The sequence below is a fragment of the Mauremys mutica genome, chromosome 7, assembly GCF_020497125.1.
Source record: "Mauremys mutica isolate MM-2020 ecotype Southern chromosome 7, ASM2049712v1, whole genome shotgun sequence".
Taxonomy (NCBI): domain Eukaryota; kingdom Metazoa; phylum Chordata; order Testudines; family Geoemydidae; genus Mauremys; species Mauremys mutica.
The window spans coordinates 48,089,039-48,108,841 of record NC_059078.1 but is presented as its reverse complement, the minus strand read 5'-3'; the positions used below and the strand labels follow the sequence as shown (position 1 = coordinate 48,108,841).

At 51.5% G+C, this 19,803-nt stretch overlaps 1 protein-coding gene across 2 annotated transcripts in view; it reads right to left on the bottom strand.

Annotated features, from left to right (window-relative positions):
* The window catches only part of SEMA3G (semaphorin 3G), a 104,629-nt gene that overhangs the window by 40,491 nt on the left and 44,335 nt on the right, over positions 1-19,803 (bottom strand). For both annotated transcript variants that reach the window (XM_045024754.1, XM_045024753.1), the window contains exon 2: positions 5,015-5,175. In XM_045024754.1, the coding sequence (XP_044880689.1) occupies positions 5,015-5,175 (161 nt within the window). The remainder of the gene's footprint in view (positions 1-5,014; positions 5,176-19,803) is intronic.

Here is a 19,803-nt window from a genome sequence, read left to right as displayed (position 1 = left end):
ACCCCAGGACATTTGGCCTCCTCCAGATGGCTCTGATTTCTGGATTGGAGCAGCATATTAGGAAACAAAAGCTCTTCACAGCTTAGTCTTCCCTGATGGCCAATGGAAGAGTCTCACTGCTCATAAACATTAAGGATTAATAGAGTGGGCAGTGGGTGGGTAGGGTTCCCTCCCCAGTGCACCCCAATCCTGACCAGCAGCCCCCGCTGCTATTCTAACTTTGGGGTCCCAGCCTCAAATTTTTATCAGAATTTACTTTCACTTCCACAAGTGTAAGCCTGGCTTTAGTGGAAGGATCCCAGATTTACACTGGCGTAAGTAGAATCGCTCTTCCACCCTTTGTCTGTAACCCTAGCAGACAGTTATCCTAGCCACCGAGGGCTTTGAAAGTTTGTCTTGCAGTGACCTCACTGATGCTGCTTGGCAGAGGAATCTGGATAAATGAGAAACATATTCATTTTTTTAGATAAGAGTCCCTGCTGATCTTCCCATCGCCCCTGGGGGTGGTCTCGCCCCCTCACAGCCACAGCTCTAGAGCTAGAGACATACAGCACAGTTTATCTGTTGCTATTTGTCCAAATAAAGCCAAAATTACAGCTGGCAAAGACACCAGCTGAACCCGAGAGGGCTAAGTCACTTAGAAAGCCTCTTACATGATGTGTTTCATCTCTTGGGCTCAAAAGATGGAAAGACTGATTTACAAAGATGAGTCAGTTTCATTACTCCCCAGTCTACATGTGGGGAAACTGAGGCACGAGGCAGGGCTGTGACTCGTCCCAGGTCCCCCAGCAGAACAGTGGCAGAGCTGGGAACAGAGCCAGGTTTTTCAAGGCCCAGTTTAGTACCCTGCCCACAGAGTGCTAAGGAATAATTAAACCACCTGGAATACTAGCCTGCTTTGGAGCTTCAGTAGCACAATTCAGTGCTGTAATAACAGTGCTCTCCATTTACACCAAGCTTCTTATCCAAAGTAAGGCACCACTGCCCCTGTTTTACATATGTGCCAAAAGCCCCACAACAAGTCTGGCACAGAAACCAGGAGTCCTAGCTCCCCAGTCCCACTGCTAACTGCTGTGCCATACTGCAACCTCAGAAAAGTGTCCGTGTGTGTGTCTGACATACGGGTTTGCAGTGTGTGGGTGAGCGGGGCCCAGGTGTGAAGCAGGAGCACTGTGAGGTGAGGCGTGACCGTATGAATCCCACGTCTGCTCTGCCTGTGTGTTTGCATCAGAATTCTGTGTTTGTGGCAAAGAGTTGAACGGAGGCTTTGTGCGTGGTGGGAGCGTGTCAGTGTGGGCCCAGGGGGGTGGTGGGTCTTTCCTTGCAGGGTCTGTGTGTGCATTGGTGAGCCAGAGAGAGAGCACGTGTGTGTGACAAGGTGGGTGCCTGATGGGTGAGGCAGACACATCTTCTCCCTGCCAGGCCTGCTGGCACCCTCGTGGGCCCTCCACTGCTCAGATAGAGGGCAGCCCTTGACCTTTTCTCTGTGTCATTACAGAGACACTGAATTTCCCTTCTCTGCTGCACAGTCACCGAGGCAAGGCTGTGGGGGCCGCTCCAGCTCTCAGCTTGGCCTGACAGGGTTTCCAAGCTGCTGCAGTCACTGTCCTCAGGCAGAATTCCCCCTGCTAACAGCCCTGCTATAGGAGAGGCAAGGAGAGCTGTTGGATTAGGAGAACCCCACATGCCCGAGGGGCAAGTGGGAATGGGGGCCCAGTTACCAGGCCAAGACACAACACCTTTCAATGTGGGGCTATGGGTGTGGATCGCTCTGCGGTCTCTAGTCTGAGCCATCTTCCCTCCCCACCCTGCCATTTCCTGTGGGCTCAGGGATTCAGATGCAGCCCTCAGGAGTGGACAGGGGTGTCCAGACTGGGCTGATGACCTGCCATGTAATTCTATGTGGCAGATGAGCTTGAGCATAGTAGAGGGGAGTTAGCCCAGACTAGCAGGGAATCCAGACGCCCAGGTCTCCTTGCAGGTACGTGCACGCACCTGGCAGGGGTGGGGTTTCTCCCTGCGATTGCATTGCTGCCACCAACTTCTCCCCTTCAAACTGCCTATCTGAGCCACTGAAATGCAAAGTGCTGCCTCTCCTTCCCCGCTGCCTGCCTGCAGTGTCGTTCCCTGGCACTGGTTTGGAGGAGACCAGGTTTGGAAGGATCTGGAGGATCCTGATACCTGGATCAGCAATGACCAGGCATTCTGTGGACCAGGCATGTGCTTAGCCTCTGGACAAGGGCCTGGCAATGCCAGACTCTGATGGTCAGGCTGCATCACAAACAGACACCAGCCTGAAAATGACACTAGCAAGTGCTGCATTGGTGTGTCTCTGTCTCCATGCACTCCTGGGCTTCCAATCAGACTGTCCCGTCAACAGGCTCCATCTCTTACTCGTGTGTGTCTTCTTCCCCTGGAGCAAAGGAGGGATTTTCTCTATGCTTACTCACTGATCTCCCTGCCCCAGCATACAGCTCCACTGACAGACCTCAATCTGTACCTACAAGGATGGCACTACCCACCCCCATATCCCAAAAGTCAGGTTCTGGGGGTTCTGCCCTCACGTTGGCCTCCTTCTGTGCCCCTAGGAGCCAGAAGAGAATTGGCTAAGTTATGCCTGATGAGTTACTTTCCACCACAGCGAGAGTGGTCACCAAGCCAACTGGTTGCATCAGCACTCTGTAGACAGAGGAGTACGCCAGCATTGATCATAATGCCAGGCTTGTTTGATCCCTTGTTGGCTGCAGAGAAGTGCAGACCCAAACCTGGACCTCAGGTACCCAGTTCAGATCTCTCCCGAGAGCAGGTGGTAACAGAACCCCCAAAACCAAGCATCCCTGGACTCCGGGGCAGTTCATACGTGGATCCAATTGGGAGCCAAACTTCCCAACTGGGCATCAGCTCTCGTCAGTCCCTAGGGAAGGGTTTGATTCGGATCATACACCCAAAGGCTCAGCTGATTATCCACCCACTACCCCAGCCATCCAGAACTCTTTGGTCCACAGACGGGAGCTGGAAATCTCATGAGAACAGTCTCTTGTGAAACTGGCAGCACCCCTGGCTTCGAAAAGGGCTGGAACAGCCTGTCTCTCTGCATTGTGTCACATTAGCCTCCATGCCTGACCTGGATCTAGAAGTGCAGAGCCATACACACGAAAAGGAGAGAGCAATACGTCCCCCTACAGTGGTGATATAGATACACAAGGCAATAAATAAGGACTTCATCTACTCATCGGTTGAGAGAGGGACGGATCAGAACTCATGAGGTGAGAGCCCGGTGGGGCACAGGGAGGGTGGGAGCAGGAGTCTCAGTTAACGACATTATTTTATGTCTATTAGCAGAGACCACGGCCCCTGGGCTGTTAAAACAATCCTGCTTCCGTCCAAAAATACCTTCAGCCCACTTAGCTGCGGGGGAGTCACCGTGATAAGGTAGCAGCTATTTATTTATTCTCATAACATGGTTGAAAACAGTGGACGGAGCTGGGTTGCCAATGGCAGACGCCTATGGCTCATAATTCAATGTGTGTCAGGCCCCGGGCTCACAGGAAGAGGAGGAAATGAGATCCAATTACACTGACTTCCCTTGGGGACCCTCCCTCTCACTCTGTTTCTTACAGGAGTGGGGAAGGGAACTCATAGGCTGACTGATGGAGAGGCTTCCTCCGGTCCCCCCATGCGGAGGAGAGGACGCTGGCTGACAGGCCTCACCACACTCTTCTTAGCAGGTCTTCAAGAGGGGGTTCAGAGACAGAGGGGGGAGGCATACATTGTGGTTATGGTCCAAGGATCTGCTCCGGGGAGGAGACGGGGCTGGGGTGGGTCACGTCACAAGCCCCCTGTTCCCCTCTGGGGGAGAACCTGGGGAGAACAGCTGAGACCCTTTGATCCAGCTTACACTCAGTGGGCTATGTGGAGATCTAAGCCAACACGCCAGTCAAAGCTCAGTAGGGACAGAGCATCAAGGGAAGCAGCGCCACAGAGCCATGTGGGAGAGAGATCTATTGTGCATTAAAAGCAATGAGCCCACGCTGTAAAGTCTGGGGAATTTCAGAGACTGGAATTCGGGGCCCCCCAACATAGGGAAATCTGCAGCGTGGGAGGCAGGGCATGCACTCGGCAGCAAAGGGAGAGTCTGGGAAGAACTGGCACATCACTGTGCCTTGAGGGTGGGTTTCCCAAAGTGACCTAGCTCTGCTCACATTGACGTCAGGGAGTTTTACCATGGAGTCTGACAGGAGCCAAGCTAGGCCAAGGCCGAGCGCATTGGAAAACCACAGCCCTAAACACTACTGGACCCAGCCTAAACCAATGGGAGCAGTGACAGGAGGCAGGGGATGCCCATGTGGGCAGGAGACCCCCTGGATATCCATCAAAACCCAGGCATAAAGTGGGGCCACCAGCCACCACCCTGCTGTGCCTGCAGCACAGACTGAAAGACTGGTGGGGTGCAATCCTGGGCCCACTGAAGTCAAGGGCAAAGCTTCTATTGGCTTCACTGAGGCCAGGATTTTGCCATGGCATCTCAGAATTGCCTGCCCCAATGTCCCCACTTTCTTGTTTTCCGTCCCCGCCTGCAATGGTTTTACCTTTGGCCCAGTCGTCAAATGGGCTGATTTGTCCTAAGGGTTCCATTGATTGCCAGCAGTCCTTCCATGCTGCTGATGACAGTTCATTGCAGGCTGACCCCCTGCAGGCTGCATGCCTTCCCATATGTGCACCCAAATTCCATTGGGTGTAATGTTTCCGGCTCCTCTTTAATGAGCTCTGCCCGAGGTCCAGTGCTCCTGGAAGATCCCTGGCACTGTTCCTGACCTGAACACCCCCTCTGATTCCAGTTCTAGCCTCCCCACAGCTCTGCCAGTGCATCTCAGTCCCGATCCTTGGCCCAGTCTTTGGCCACCACACCGGGCCCGTCCACGCCAGCCCAGCCCTATGTCACATGCATTATGTGCACTGTGTGGAACGGCGCCGCCCTGCTCACCCACACAGGTGCAGAGAGATTAGGTATTACCTCCTTGGCATCCATGCCGGGCTGATCCAGCCACAGAGAGTAGAGTGCATCTTTTCCCCCGACGAAGAGCCGGTCGCGGTATTCGTCCAGATACAGGGAGCGGAAGTCTGGGAAGCCCCGGTGGCCGAGGAACAGCTTTGAGCGGTTAGCAGCCAAAAGATCTGAAGACAGAGAACAAGGAGAATCTACTGGTTATGTCAAAGCACATGAGGGGCGGGGATGAGGGGACACAGCACAGATCCCCAACTCTAACATGTCTGCAAAACCAGCACAATCATGCCCGGCTCACTTACCCCCTGGGAAGCTCCATTATAACCAAGAACGACAGCCTCAGGGCTGCTCTAACTTACCCTCTGTTTCCCCCAGCCCACTGTGTGCCCTAAACAGTAGAGAACAGCTGTAGTGTAATGCACTCAGGCCATACCCTTGGCATGCCCCCAATTTGCCACCTGTGCTGGGGGCTGGGAGAGGGCCAGTATAGACCCCTCACCCCAGCTCTACCCCATTTTTCTGCCCATTTTAAGGTCCCTTTATGCTGCTGCCGTTGGCTATTGCTGCACTGCAGCTGGAGCCCCAGATGCTTTCTCTTGCCAGGGTGTCCCTCACTGGGATAGGCGAACCGAGTTGGATCAAGTGAGAACTGATCTGAGCCTCAACCCCAAAATTCCAGCTACATTTGAGCCATTTGGGTCCAGCTCCTGCCAGGACTGGCCAGCCTGTGTTTGCAGCCCTGAGAGTTTCTCACAAGGCCCTGCCCTTGGGGGTTCTCCCGACCCTTTGGGGTTGACCCTTCGTTAGTTTCACACCCAGCCCAGAGCACCAGGCCCTCGATGCAGCTGGGAGCACTCACCACACTTAGCAGGAGGAGCTGGATGGAGCCATCATCAACCGGGAGTGAGGACAGGAGGGAAATTTACTGCTGATAAAAGCCCTGAAGATAAATGTCCTATAAAGAGTCTGTCAGCATGTCAGCAATTAAACTCCCCGCCGCAGACAGCCCAGAGCACAGGACAACCACAGGGGCTGCTGGGAAGAGGCTCTGCAGGCCAGGAGTGTGTGGAGACCATCGCGAGGGGGAGAAGACGACAATGCACCGAAAAAGGGGTAATGGGCCGCCTGGGGCGGGGGGCATGGAGAAAGGAATTGCCCACTTGATATAAACCCACATGCCCACTGCTGCCAGCCCCACACCACTCCCATAAATCAGGCGAGAAGATACAATTCACACACAACCCTACACACACAACTCAAAGCTACACATGCAGGGCATCTGTCCTGTGCACACTTACATATTAACCTTACCAGGGCCATAAATCCTGTCCCTTGCAGTGTTCCCCAGTGACCCAGAGCACTGGCATGACCTAGGAATGTGCCCCCAGCCCTGACTCCTCCTGGGAGGAATCGCCTCACTCCTCAGTCCCTCGCCCTCCAGGTCAGGATTTCACTCCCCAGGATCCGCCACCTCCTTAGACACACACATGGCATCTTCTGTTGCCATGGCACTATCATGCGTGTTCCAGTCAAGGGAACTAACATACAAGTTGGGGATTGGATGAGACATGCCTAGGCTCCGTTTAAAGACAGATTAGATAGATAACCTCCTTGTGTATATTCAGACACATTCACTGAACAGATCCTCGCTCACACAAAACTACAGCACAATAAAAGTGAATGCTCCTGTCCCCAGCTAGAGCTCAGCGGAGTCCTGATGGGGCGTTCTTGTCCCTGTGTTGGAGCAGCTGGGGGATAGAGTGGCGGGAGAAGGCCCTGCTCTGCTCTGTGCTGCCTGGCATGGGCTCCCCAGTGCATTCCTTTTGCATACTGAGTGAAGAAACCAGCATCCTAGAGATTAGGCATCTGGAGCCTGTGGTGTATTGTAACAACCCAGGAATTTGGACTGCGGAAGGAAAGACAGAGACTTGAGGTTTGCCACAAACGAGCCACTTGCCAAAGACAGACCCAGCCAGCTTCCCAGTAAGGATCCTAGTCGACCAGGCATTTCCTGTACCAAGCAGTACGGCAATCGGGACACCAGCTAGAGGGCATTCAGAATGCCGTGGGCACATGGTGCTACTTGACAACCCCAGCTGTCCACAAGAACCTACGCTGGAACCTGAGGCACAGAAGGAATGGAGCAGGGGTGCTCCCGGGAGACTTGAAGGTCTTCTCCTAACCCCGCCCTGCTTCTCGTTCTGTTCCTTTGGCCCAGTGGCTTTACAGCAAGCTGGCAGCACCCCTGAGGGGATCCACAGTCAGATGGTGATTTTCCAGTCCTCCGCTAGTCCTTATTCCCTCCAGGACACAGGAAGGGGAACAGGCTGCGTTTGGCACAATGGGGTGTTACACAGACCGGGCGGACTCACTGTGAATATGTGGCTTACAGGCTCTGTACGCTCCATCCTCTGGGATAAGGGGCTGGGTGGGAAGGAATGACGGATAAGAAGCAGAGGGGGGAGTTGGGAGAATGAAGGGGGAAGAGGAGCTGGAGAGAGCAGGGAGAGGTTGAGTAGAGGAGTCAGAGAAGGCAGGGCAAGACTGACATGTAGCACATCAATGGAAAGCTGAGTTGGCATCACCACTATGCCACACTGATACTGCCTGGGGCAGACCATGTCCTGCTCCCTGGAGTTTTCCTGTCAGGGACAGGTCCTGGCAGCTGAAGAGCATGTGTGTTACAGCGGCACACCTGCTCCCAAGGGGGGCGGGGGTGAAGAAAGGGGTGCAAGTTGTGACACCGAGTGACCTTCATGGAATCTCAGCTGGCACTCTCCAGCTCGGAGCGGGGGCAGGAAGACTGTTATTGGAGGCCTGTCTCTGCCGTGGTGCCGTGCGTATATCTACAACTAGATAAACTGAGAGCAGTATCTTGGCACTTGTTGTGTATTTGGTTGTCATGGTTTTGTTGCTATGGCAACTGAGTTAGATTATTATGGGTTAGCTCAACCGGTTTCAACCGGCTGAGAAGCTCTCTGTATATATGTAAATAAAATGGAGGTTTTGGTTAGCTGCCTGCTCTCTGGCCTCAAGTGATTGCTTCCTACACCGGCTGCCCCAAGGATATAACACTGGCGACGAGGGTGAGACTCCGGTGCTGCTCCAGTAACAGAAGGAAGTAGAAGTTAAGGTAAAGAACAAACAAACAAAAAAGCTGCTTGTTTGCACTGACTGTGAAAGTGAAACTAAAAATCATGGCTACTCTGACCAGGCCCCTGGAGCCTTTTGATGAGAATATAGAGCAGTGGCATGTGTATACTGAGCGTTTTGAGCTTTTTGGTATTGCAAATGACATTACAGAAGCGAAGAAGGTGCCAATATTCTTAACTGTTGTAGGGGCTAAAACCTACTCTCTGCTACGCAGCTTACTACACCCTGTTAAGCCTGAGACTAAATCTTACAGTGACATTGTGGAAATCCTGGGGTCTCATTTCTCCCCAAAACCACTGGTAATTGCTGAAAGATATAGGTTCCACAAAAGAGACCAAAAGGAAGATGAAACAGTTGTACAATTTGTAGCCATTTTAAAAAAGCTAGCAGAACACTGTGAATTTAAAGAAATGTTACATGATGCCCTGCGTGACAGGTTAGTGTGTGGCCTGTACAGAGAAGCTATACGGAAGCGCCTACTGACAGAGGCTCAGCTTACCTTACAGAAGGCTGTTGATATTGCTGTCTCCATGGAACTGGCTACAAGGGAGGCACAATACATCGGTGCACCCCCTAGGGTGCAAAAAGTGTCACAAGAACCGACCCACAAAACTGTGCAGAGTCAAGAATGTTACCGCTGTGGTAAGCCGGGTCACCAGGCATCAGAATGCTGGTGTAAGGACCTGGTGTGTCGACACTGTGGCAAAAAGGGACACATTGAGTGTGCCTGTAAACAAAAGAAAAAGAGGCCTGTGGTCTGGCCGACAAAAAGAGGAACCCTGCATACCCTAGAGCAGACCCAGAATGATCAAGGTGACACCTCATCGCAAGAGGAAGTGCCACTGCATGTTTTGTCTTTGGCAATGGGCTCACATGAATACTGGGTAACCCCGTTATTGGATGGCAAACGTATACGCATGGAACTGGACACCGGTGCAGCCGTCTCACTGACCTCCGAGACTGTGTATAAAGAAAAGCTACAGCATCTTCCGCTTAAGGCAACAAAAACTGTTCTGAAGACGTATACGGGAGAAGCTGTGCCTATGCTGGGCACTATTGATGTTAAAGTGGAGCTCAATGGACAGGTGGCTAAATTGCCACTGTTTGTGGTGAGAGGTAACTACCCAGCCTTAATGGGTAGGTCTTGGCTTGGGAAGATTCAACTGAACTGGGCAGAAGTGCACCGGATGACTAAAGAAGAAACCAGTCTAACCCCTATACTAAGGAAACATGCTGCTGTTTTTGGAGATGATTTGGGAAGTATGAAGGGAATCACTGTGACATAGAACATTAAACCTGGCAGTCCACCAAAATATCTGAAAGCCCGAACTGTGCCATATGCCATCAGGCCAAAAGTTGAAGCAGATCTGGAGCGCCTGGTCACCAATGGAGTCCTAATACCAGTTACCCATAGCTCATGGGCCACTCCTATCGTTCCAATCGTGAAGAAAGATGGCTCTCTCCGGATTTGCGGTGATTTTAAAGTCACTGTCAACCCAGTGTTGTGTGCAGAGCAATACCCGCTTCCCCGCATCGATGACCTCTTCGCAGGCCTGGCTGGGGGACAAAAGTTCAGTAAGATCGATCTGAGTCAAGCATATTTACGGATGCACGTCGATGAAAAGTCCCAAGAGCTGTTGACTATTGTGACTCATAAGGGGCTTCATCGATACTGTCGTCTACCCTTCGGAATAACATCTGCTCCCGCCCTGTTCCAGAGGGCTATGGACCAGATCTTGTGTGGCTTGTCAGGAGTTCAGTGCTATCTGGATGATATCCTGGTCACTGGAAGAAATGAAGAGGATCACTTAAAGAATTTAGAGGCTACCCTACAAAGACTGGAAGAGTATGGCCTACGAGTTCACAAAGACAAGTGTGAATTCTTCAAGCCCTCTGTTGAATATTTGGGACACATCATTGATTCTGCAGGTCTTCATAAGGCCCCTGCAAAAGTTAAAGCTATTGTGGAGGCTCCCCCACCTCGAAATGTAAGCCAGCTGCGCTCGTTTCTAGGACTCCTGAACTATTATGGAAAGTTCATCTCACAGTTAGCCACACTACTAAAACCACTTCATGAGCTCCTTGGGCAGAACAAGGCCTGGAAGTGGACTGAAGCCTGTGATGTTGCGTTTAACAAAGCTAAGGATGCATTGCTAAATTCTGAAGTTCTAACGCACTTTGATCCATCCTTACCACTGCAATTGGCCTGCGATGCCTCCCCTTATGGAGTGGGAGCAGTCGTGTCACATATTATGCCTTCAGGAGAAGAGAGACCTATTGCTTTTGCTTCACGCACTCTAAGCAAAGCAGAAACTAACTATGCCCAAATCGAACGTGAGGCATTAGGAATTGTTTTTGGAATTCGGAAGTTTCATCAGTACCTGTTTGGGCGAAAATTTACTCTTCTCACAGACCATCGACCTCTGACATCAATTTTTGGACCTTACACAGGCATTCCCCCATTAGCTGCTAGTCGTATGCAACGTTGGGCATTGTTACTTTCAGCACACACATATGAAATCAAATATCGGAAATCCACTCTACACGGCAATGCAGATGGCCTCTCAAGGTTGCCTTTGCCGGTCAAACACCAAGATAGTGCCCACAAGGAAATCTTCTACTTTGAACAGGTAGAGAATACACCCATCACTGCTACTCAGATAAAGAAGGCAACTCGCGTTGACCCAGTATTGTCCCACGTTATGGACCTGGTGATGCATGGAACATCTCGACAAACCTCTCCGGTCTCATCCGACCTTGTTCCCTACATGTCCAAGTGGACGGAGTTATCGGTCCAATCTGGTTGTTTGTTGTGGGGGAGACGTGTCATTATTCCACCACCACTGAGATCACAGATGTTAGAACAGCTACATTCCGGTCACTGTGGAATAGTGCGCATGAAGGAAATTGCACGAAGCTATTTTTGGTGGCCTGGACTGGACAGCGCTATTGAAGAGAAGGCAAAAGCTTGTATATCATGTCAGGGTGTGAGGAATGCACCCCAGTGGGCACCCCTACACCCATGGGACTGGCCTGAAAACCCGTGGCAACGTATTCACGTGGACTTTGCTGGCCCCCTTGAAGGAAGCATGTTCTTGGTGGCAATAGATGCCCATTCTAAATGGCCAAAAGTCTCTATAATGCAGTCCACTTCTGCAGAGAGTACTATCCAAAAACTACGAGGACTCTTTAGTCGTTTTGGTCTGCCAGAACAACTTGTGAGCGACAACGGACCGCAGTTCGTTTCTCAGGAGTTTCAAAATTTTATGAAAGCAAATGGGATACACCACATCACGTCAGCACCATATCATCCGTCCACCAACGGATTAGCTGAAAGATTTGTGCAGACAATGAAAAACGCTTTGAAATCAGCAAGGGGACAACACTCCATTCAAAAGTGTCTGGATACCTTTTTACTTTCCTACAGAAACACACCTCATGCTACGACCCACGCATCTCCGGCCTTTCTAATGATGGGACGACAGCTGCGCACTTGCTTTGATCTGCTGAAACCTTCTGAACCCCGACAAATTGTGCAACATCAGCAGCAATATCAAGTCATCAGACGGGCACCCAGAGCAAAAGACCGAACCTTTAGCCCGGGACAGCCAGTTTTGGCTCGGAATTATACTTCCAGAGCTAAATGGGTTCCGGCCACAGTCATCACTCAAACAGGACCTGTTTCCTACACAGTCCGGACTGCAGAGAATCTTACCTGGCGGCGACATGTAGATCAGCTGTTGCCAGGTCATGCCAGTCCTCAGGACCCATCTGCAGTTGAGGGGTCTGACTTCACCTCTTCTGGTGAGGGATCGAATCACGAGTCATCTGTTTCTGACTGTTCTCCTCCATTACTGCCAGCGGCTGAGATACCCCTTTGCCCAGCACGAGCTGATACCACCTCCTCACCTGTTCGTGCTGCGGACCCTGAGCCCCTAGTGCTTTCGGGTGCAATAACACCAGTAGTTCGCCGTAATCCACCTAGAGACAGAAGGCCTCCTCATCGGCTGGATCTTTAGCTAGGGCGAACCCACGGTTATGGGGCAAAATAATCCCCAGGGTTTAGCCGGGAATGGAGGCAGTCTACCCTCCTTCTCTAGTCTAGTGTGTGTTTTATTTAGGGGATGTTCTTATTAGGGGGGGAGGAATATGTTGTGTATTTGGTTGTCATGGTTTTGTTGCTATGGCAACTGAGTTAGATTATTATGGGTTAGCTCAACCAGTTTCAACCGGCTGAGAAGCTCTCTGTATATATGTAAATAAAATGGAGGTTTTGGTTAGCTGCCTGCTCTCTGGCCTCAAGTGATTGCTTCCTACACCGGCTGCCCCAAGGATATAACAGGCACCAGGCCCTGGGCTCAGGAGACAGAGGTGCTAGTTTCCAGCCTCGCTCTCCTTGATCCTCAGTTATTCCCGGTCAGCTCAGGCCACCTTCCTGCACCAGCAGCTTGGGAAGGGAGCCGTCAGGGCTGTTCCGTCTGGGGAAGAACTTCACATTAAGAGTCTCTGAAATCAAAATGCCAAGCAAAAGGCCTCCCTGAGTTCCCACGCAGGACTTTGGAACAACCGGAGCAGAGAGAGGTTCAGAAGAGCCCATCCAGGCTCCCCCACATTCTCTGTGACTACGCTGCCAATGATTCAGTCCCATTCACACTAGTTCCCCACCAGCTGACGGGGGAGTTGGGGAGGATCCAAGACTGAGAACCACGTTATCAGTAGAGGATTTTCCTGGGGGAGTTACAGCCATTGGCAGTGGCGCGTCCGTTCTCTGGAGGCCTCCAGCCAACTTAGACCTGTTCAGCAAATCCCCAATTCTTTCTCTTAATACCACGCCTAAAGGCATCAATTAAAGGTCCCCGTTAACCTGAGACCCAGCTGCACCCAAGTCTCTGCTTGATTTTTCTCTTCTCACGTAGCCAGCGCTAGTTCTGGACAAGGACTAAAGCTAATCTGACTTCTGCTGCTATCCAGTCCAATCTAAATTCCATGCGGCAGCTGTTTTAAAAGAACATTAAAGTTGCAAAGTGAATCATGCAAAAAGTCAAGAAATGCCAGAATTCAGGTTCTCTATATGCAACCTTAGCTTTGTCCCTTTGTATGTATGCATTACAATAAAGTCTTCAACTACACAACCTCATACTATTTTTCCCCCAGGGCTCCTGCCGCATTCACTACACAGGTTGGACAGTGTAGTGAATGAGGCAGCTATTGACTGGCGCATTCACTACACAACCTGAGTCACCCAGCATAGCTCCTGAAGGCCCATATATGTTCACATTACAGTAATTTCAGATTTGCTCCACGTTTATCCTGCGGCGATAGCAAGTACAAAGATAAGGCCATGAGCCACAGGACCCTGCCTCATTCACTTTATGCCCTGCCTCCTTCTCTGCATAGCATCCAGCCTGTCCACTGAGGGTGAAATTCCCCCTGAGGCCTAGGCATCACTTACACCTATTTTGGGAATTAAAGAGATGCATAGGCATTGTTTAGACAATCAGCATAGGGGTGAATTTTACCTGGAATGAAGCAGTGGGACTTTTCATTTGCCTTCTGGTGTTTGAGCATTTAAGGTTGGCATTTGCAAGCTTCTCTCCATAACTGGAGGCTAGGAGCTTACCTTAATTTTAAAATGAGAGCCCCTAATCACATGACTCCACCAGCTGAGGCCATAAGACAGGATTTCTTCATCTCTAACCCATGTGAGCTTTGCTCCTCAGAAGCTCATTGAGCAACTGAAGCAACCTCCAGCTGTGACATCTCCACAGCAACAAGGTGTGTTGTCACCAGCAGTGGATAATGACATTGGCCTTGGGGAATAAGCAGCAGGAGCCGGTTAACCCTAAAGAGACAAAGATCCGGTTTCTGGGCAATGAAGAGAGAAGAATGGGAGTGAAAATATCAGCTTTCCCAGCAGAAGTGCCTCCAAAAAGGAGAGTTTCAGCGTTCTCCAGGCATCGGCAGCTCCTTAAAGATGGTTCCTTCTTGTTTAACAGTGCTGTCCCCTGCAGTAATAATTCTGTATAAACTGACCATTAAGCCCTTTATCCCCAGCTGTGTAACTGATACACACACACCCCCTTCCCAGGGCGCTCAGCCACTGAAAATCCTCCTGGATAGAGGAGAGGGGAGCGGAGAAGGACTGTGAAACCAGGACTTCGCCAAATCCACCTCCAGTTCGTTAATCTCTCCCCTCCCCCCCGCGCTCACTCTGATGTCAAAGGGAAGCATGAATGGCTCCTTTGTGTATGGTGTGCAGGTTTGGGCAGGGAGCCTTAGAGAGGGAGGTGGATCGATAAACTGGCCTGTTTGCATCCAGGACCTGAGCTGGTTGTCCCTGAAGCGAGCTTGGCTGTTCTCAGCCATAATAAAAAAACGACGCATGCCCAGCAGGGCTGTCAGCTGGATGCCCCATCCCCATAACACGTACCCATGGAGAGGCCACCATTTCTCAGGTTGCAGGGTGACAGTGGTGGGGTCTGTCCTATGGCTCCCAGTGACTCAGAGGAGAGGAAACCCTTCAGGATAATGGTGAGTGCGTGTGGAACCAGCGCCTTGTAGAGGTGAGAAAAACGCAGCTGAATTGGGACAGCTCAAGACTCTTTCCCCGGTCTTGCATGGCGTTTGCCATGGGATCTCAAAGCACTGACGGGCTTATGTCTGGCCTTGCACCCCGCTGTCCTTCCTTAGCAAAGCCAAGCACGTCCTCTCCTGGATCACACACTTCACCACTTGCTGGGGAGGGGAGGTTCAGAGCGACCCTCCTGTGACCCCTTCTGGCTTCAGGAAGAGGGTGACAGTGCAGGGCCCACTGCTGCTCCCAGCAGTGGGAGCAGAGCACTAATGTAGACAGGGTGCAGGAGGCATTGTAACCACCATATCAGCTAAGCTTACTGTAAGGAGGGCGGGACAGCAAGGTGGTTAAATTACCGGCTTTCTGTCTACACTAGGGCCTCCCCCCGCTGCTGCTACTCCCCAACCAAAGCACCAGGAGAGAAACGTTCAGCATGAAAGCCTAGTGCAGTCACAGCCTTAGTGGCAAAGGCCAGCAGGGGAGAAATGTGGTCATTTGGGGTCTCCGCATGCAGTGAATCATAGAATCATAGAATCATAGAATCTCAGGGTTGGAAGGGACCTCAGGAGGTCATCTAGTCCAACCCCCTGTGAGCACCAACCAGGGTCACGGCAGCCCTGTAAAGCATTAATTCCACTGCACAGCGATGGTAAAATATGAGTCTGGAGTGGACAAGTCCCAGGCAGGCCCCCGAGGGGGGCTGTCTGCCCAGTACTGAGACCCTGCCCTGAGCGTGGGAGGCCATAATTCACTGCAGTGACAGCGAGCTCCCAGCATGGCGAGGGGAGATGGGGGTAATTTGTCATCAAGTCCTGGGGCTGTTCCACTGATGCTGGCTGACGAGGACGCTGGGCCAGAGGCAGCCCCCTCCCCTGCCTTTGTTTGGGATCCTGGTCGCCTGCTTCCCCTGGGGCAGCTGAAACTATTGGATCAGGAGGAGAAACTAGGATTTTTCACAGTAATGATCGTCAAGATGGAAACGAGGAAACCCAGGAGGATAAAGCTCCGTTGTTTCCTGCACTCAACATCTATTTTCCAAGCAGCCCTGACAACTTAGGATTCCGCCAACTGAATATTAAACTTACACCCAACTACTGCCCAGATCCAGTGCCTGAAGTCCCCAGGTGGCTCTGCCTCTCCTCTGTTGTGGTTTTGTGCAATTCTGAGTGCGGCTGCCCTTTCCCACCCCAACCTCCAAGTTCAATGATTTCCCAGTGAGATTATTTTCCCTGCTGTAGCAGGATCTCTGATCTGAATCAGGAGTGAACCAGGGCATCAATTAGAGTAAGCAAGGATGGGGAAGGAAAGAGAAGGGAGAACATGGTGCTAGCCAAGACAGGCAAAGTAGGTAAAATACAATCAAAACTGGCCTGAACTTCCTCACCAGATGGTACCTCAAAGCTTTGAGTGCATTTGGTTAATTTCTCTGTCTCATTATTTACCATTTGCATGGCCTAACTCTGCACACTGGGGCTCTGACTAGCAACCCGGGCCCAGATTCTGATCTCTGTTCATACTGGTGCAGACTGGGAAGAAATCAATGGAGTTCGAATGGTGTGGCTCCAGAGAAAAAGAGATCAGAATTGGGGCCGATGCACCCCTCCATTCTTCTGGCTTGCGTGGGCAGAAATACCCACGCTGGCAGGGCAATGATACCCACCAATATTTTCACGCCTCTTAAACAGCCTCACGTGCAACTAATTCTGAGCACAGCTACCCACCAACACATCCCAGTTGCTCTGCTTGTCTACACACACCGAGCGTACTGAGATTTGAGAATGCAGCTCCACATGCCTTATTCATGATGTGGCGTGACCCATGCTGCCAGTCATTCGGCTCTGAGGGACGCTAGGGGCTGGAATCAAGGAATCCAGCTTGGTGTTAATTACTAGCAGTAAGGTTGTTTGTGTTGCTGACACAAAACTTCCATTCTAATCCTCATTGTCAGAAGGTTTAGAACATGGTTGGGTCAGGGCTCTTTGGCCCTGCTTCTGAGAGTTATCTATTCCAATGGGAGTTAGGTGCTTAGAGACACATGAGGGGGAAAGAGTAACGAATATTAGCCCACGAGCAATGCCTGCTCGTCTATAACCAAATTTGGAGGCATTCAGCCTGGCTTTGTCTGTTTTAAGTTAGGGAATTTTATGGCTTTCAGCTGCTTTTGAAAGGTCCCTATAATTCAACCGCACCTTGTGTTATTTTTAGATGGATCTTCTGCAGCCCATCAATGGAGCATGCAACACAAGGGCCACGGGATAGTTTGTAGGGAAAAGGGGAAATAATGTGCAATGCCCCAGGTGTTTAAAAGGGTGGTTAGCACTGGGGCGTGACTGGAAAACCATTCAGTACTCCGCCACACCATCAGAGGGGCTGTAAAACACACCAAGTCACTGGGCAGGTGCGAGCCACAGACACCAATCAACACCCACTGCCGCAGCCCTGAAGCCAAAGAGATGGAACAGTGCATGCATCTTGAGCAGACATAACTACCTCCTCCACCTCCGGTGGCCAACTACAGAGAAACAAGGGCGTCATCTGCTGCCCTGGGATCACATGAGGGTTTGTTCCCACTGCTGGTGCAGTCTAAGCTGGGGACAGCAGTGGACTGGAGGCCTGTCCCCCAAGCTCTCCCCTGCCAAAGCCACCCCAATGCCCAAATCTCCACACTGGCTGCGCCCCTTGGCGAATGAGCACCTCCAGGTTGGGTAGCAGGGTGGGGGAGAACAAGCAGCCCTCCACCCACTCCAACTCTTCCCATTAACATTCCCACTCCCTAAGAGCCCCTGCTGGGCTCTCTCATCCCTGCTAATGGCCCCTCTCTGCCGCATATCTGGAACGGGTTTTATAGCCTCCACGTTTTGATTCCAGTAAAAGGGCTGATATTTCATGCGTTGTTGCCAGACCCTATAAGGCAGGGCGACCCTCTGCCCACGCCGGTCAGACCATGATTAGAATATAACGGGGAGACCGCCATTCAAGCAAGCTACACATCAATGGGATCACCACACCCTGACAGCCCAACATGGGTTACGGCCCTGTCCTGCCCACACAGACTGCAACACACTCTCCCCCGGGTCCGAGCCAAGGGGGTGACACCCTAGCCCTTAGCACACTGGTGCAGGACTCAGTGCTGGCTCTGGGGGACTGGCAGATGTTTGAGGGGTTACTGCACCTTATGCCCCATCAGAGGCCATGGTACACCTCCATGCTAGAGCACTCTGAGGGGAGGGGGCCAGGGAACAGCTGAGGGTCACCACATGTCCCTCACAGGCCTGACAACAGTCAGGCCCCAACATAAGTAGACTCTCCAGCTCCCCTCACCCCTCCTCATTCTCTTCTCGTTCAGCCCTGCCCCTTTCAGCCCCCTCTTAATCTCCCCCTTCTCCCTTTGATGAGGTTTATTTGCAGAGCCCAGCGTTCCCCCTGGCTTGTTTTCTTTAGCTGTGTCATTTATTTCCAGTTGACTCTTTGCTTATTTGCACTGGGCTGTGTAATTATTTCTCAGGAGAAGCCAGCTTGGCCCCACCAAGGGGGGCAAAGTCACCCGATCCTGCGAGAGACACAGAGCCATTTACAACCCAGCCAGACACCCCGTCCAGGGACCACAACCCACATCCCTCCAACAAGGGCAGGTGGGAGGCAGGGCAGCAAGGAGACAGCGGGAAAGAAAGAGGAAAGGCCAAGAGAGATGAGTCCCATGGAGAGAGGGGAAGTGGCAGAAGGAACTGGAAGAGGTTAGAATAGAGAGTGTGTTGACACCAACCCAGGAGGCCACAGCAGTGAGTGAACTGGCTGGCTGGCTACTTTGTCCTTGAGATGGTCCAAGGTGCCCACAAAGCTGCATTGCTTCCAACAGAGTCATTGGGGTGTATGCATGCACTGAGGCCCTTGCAAGGCTGTTCTCTTGGACACCTGCAGCGCTTACTCCATAGAGCTCAGACGGGGCTGCTGGGTCACATGCTAACGAGCGTGGCAGGACAGGGTTAGGAGAACCAGGCACCCCAGTGCCACAGCAATGCTTGTGACTTCCCATCCTCATTGGGTGGGGAAACCACTGCGGCTCAGCTGAAGACCACAGCCCAGGCCCCATTGCACCCACTTAAGCTGGCTGTTGTGCGCAGATGCAAGGTGTTGCAAGGTCAGCGGGCTCCAACTCAGGGCTTTTGGCCACAGCTTTTAGCATGGACAAAGCTGCAGGAGGAGGAAAGCGAGGAGTGAGGAAGAGAGGAGATGGAGAAGAGAAGTGGTGTGAGAGAGGCAAAAATGGGAAAATAAATTGACTTTACAACTCACAGAGCAACAGGTGTCCAGATTTCCAAAACCATCTGTGACATCCTGGCACCCCAATATTCACTGTCATGTAATTAGGATGTGTTTTGTACAAAGTATGCCTTGCGAGGTATCATTCTAAAAGTCTTGATCTGCTAGACATGGATATCTCGTTGGATTGTATGTGCTATCATTATATGGGAAGTTATGCAGTTTGGGTGTGTATGTGTTACTGAAACATGTTGGGAGGTTGAAAACACCCACAAGCAGCCTTTCAGGTACAACAGTAAAAAGGTCAAACAAACAACATTAATGGCTTATTGAGGAAATGCACACAAGCACAAAGGTTACTCCAGGAACTGTGTACAATAGAAACCTCTCAGAGCTAGCACCATGCAGTGTGAACTGTTTGACCCAGGGCACAGCAAAAGAGCTTTCCCAGCAAGTGGGAAGAAGTTATAAAAGGGGGAAATTACATCATGATGGTACCTCACTCCCCCTACAACAACACACCTGGAAACACCTGAGGAACAAAGACTGAACCGCCCTTCAGGAAGGAAGGGGTTCACTAAACTCAGACAGAACTCAACAAACTTTGGGAGGACCAAGCTGAGCCCCCTCATGCCAGGGCAGAAGATAAGGATCAAGGGGAGGTGCTGGGACGCACTCCCCATCACTGTCCTCTGCACCTCCCTTGAGGGCAAGACATGTGTGTCATTAGCATAGAGCAGCTGGGGCTGACTGATCCAGCTTCCTCTCACTGTGCTGGCCCTGGGGAGAGATTTGTGCTGCTGCTAGCACT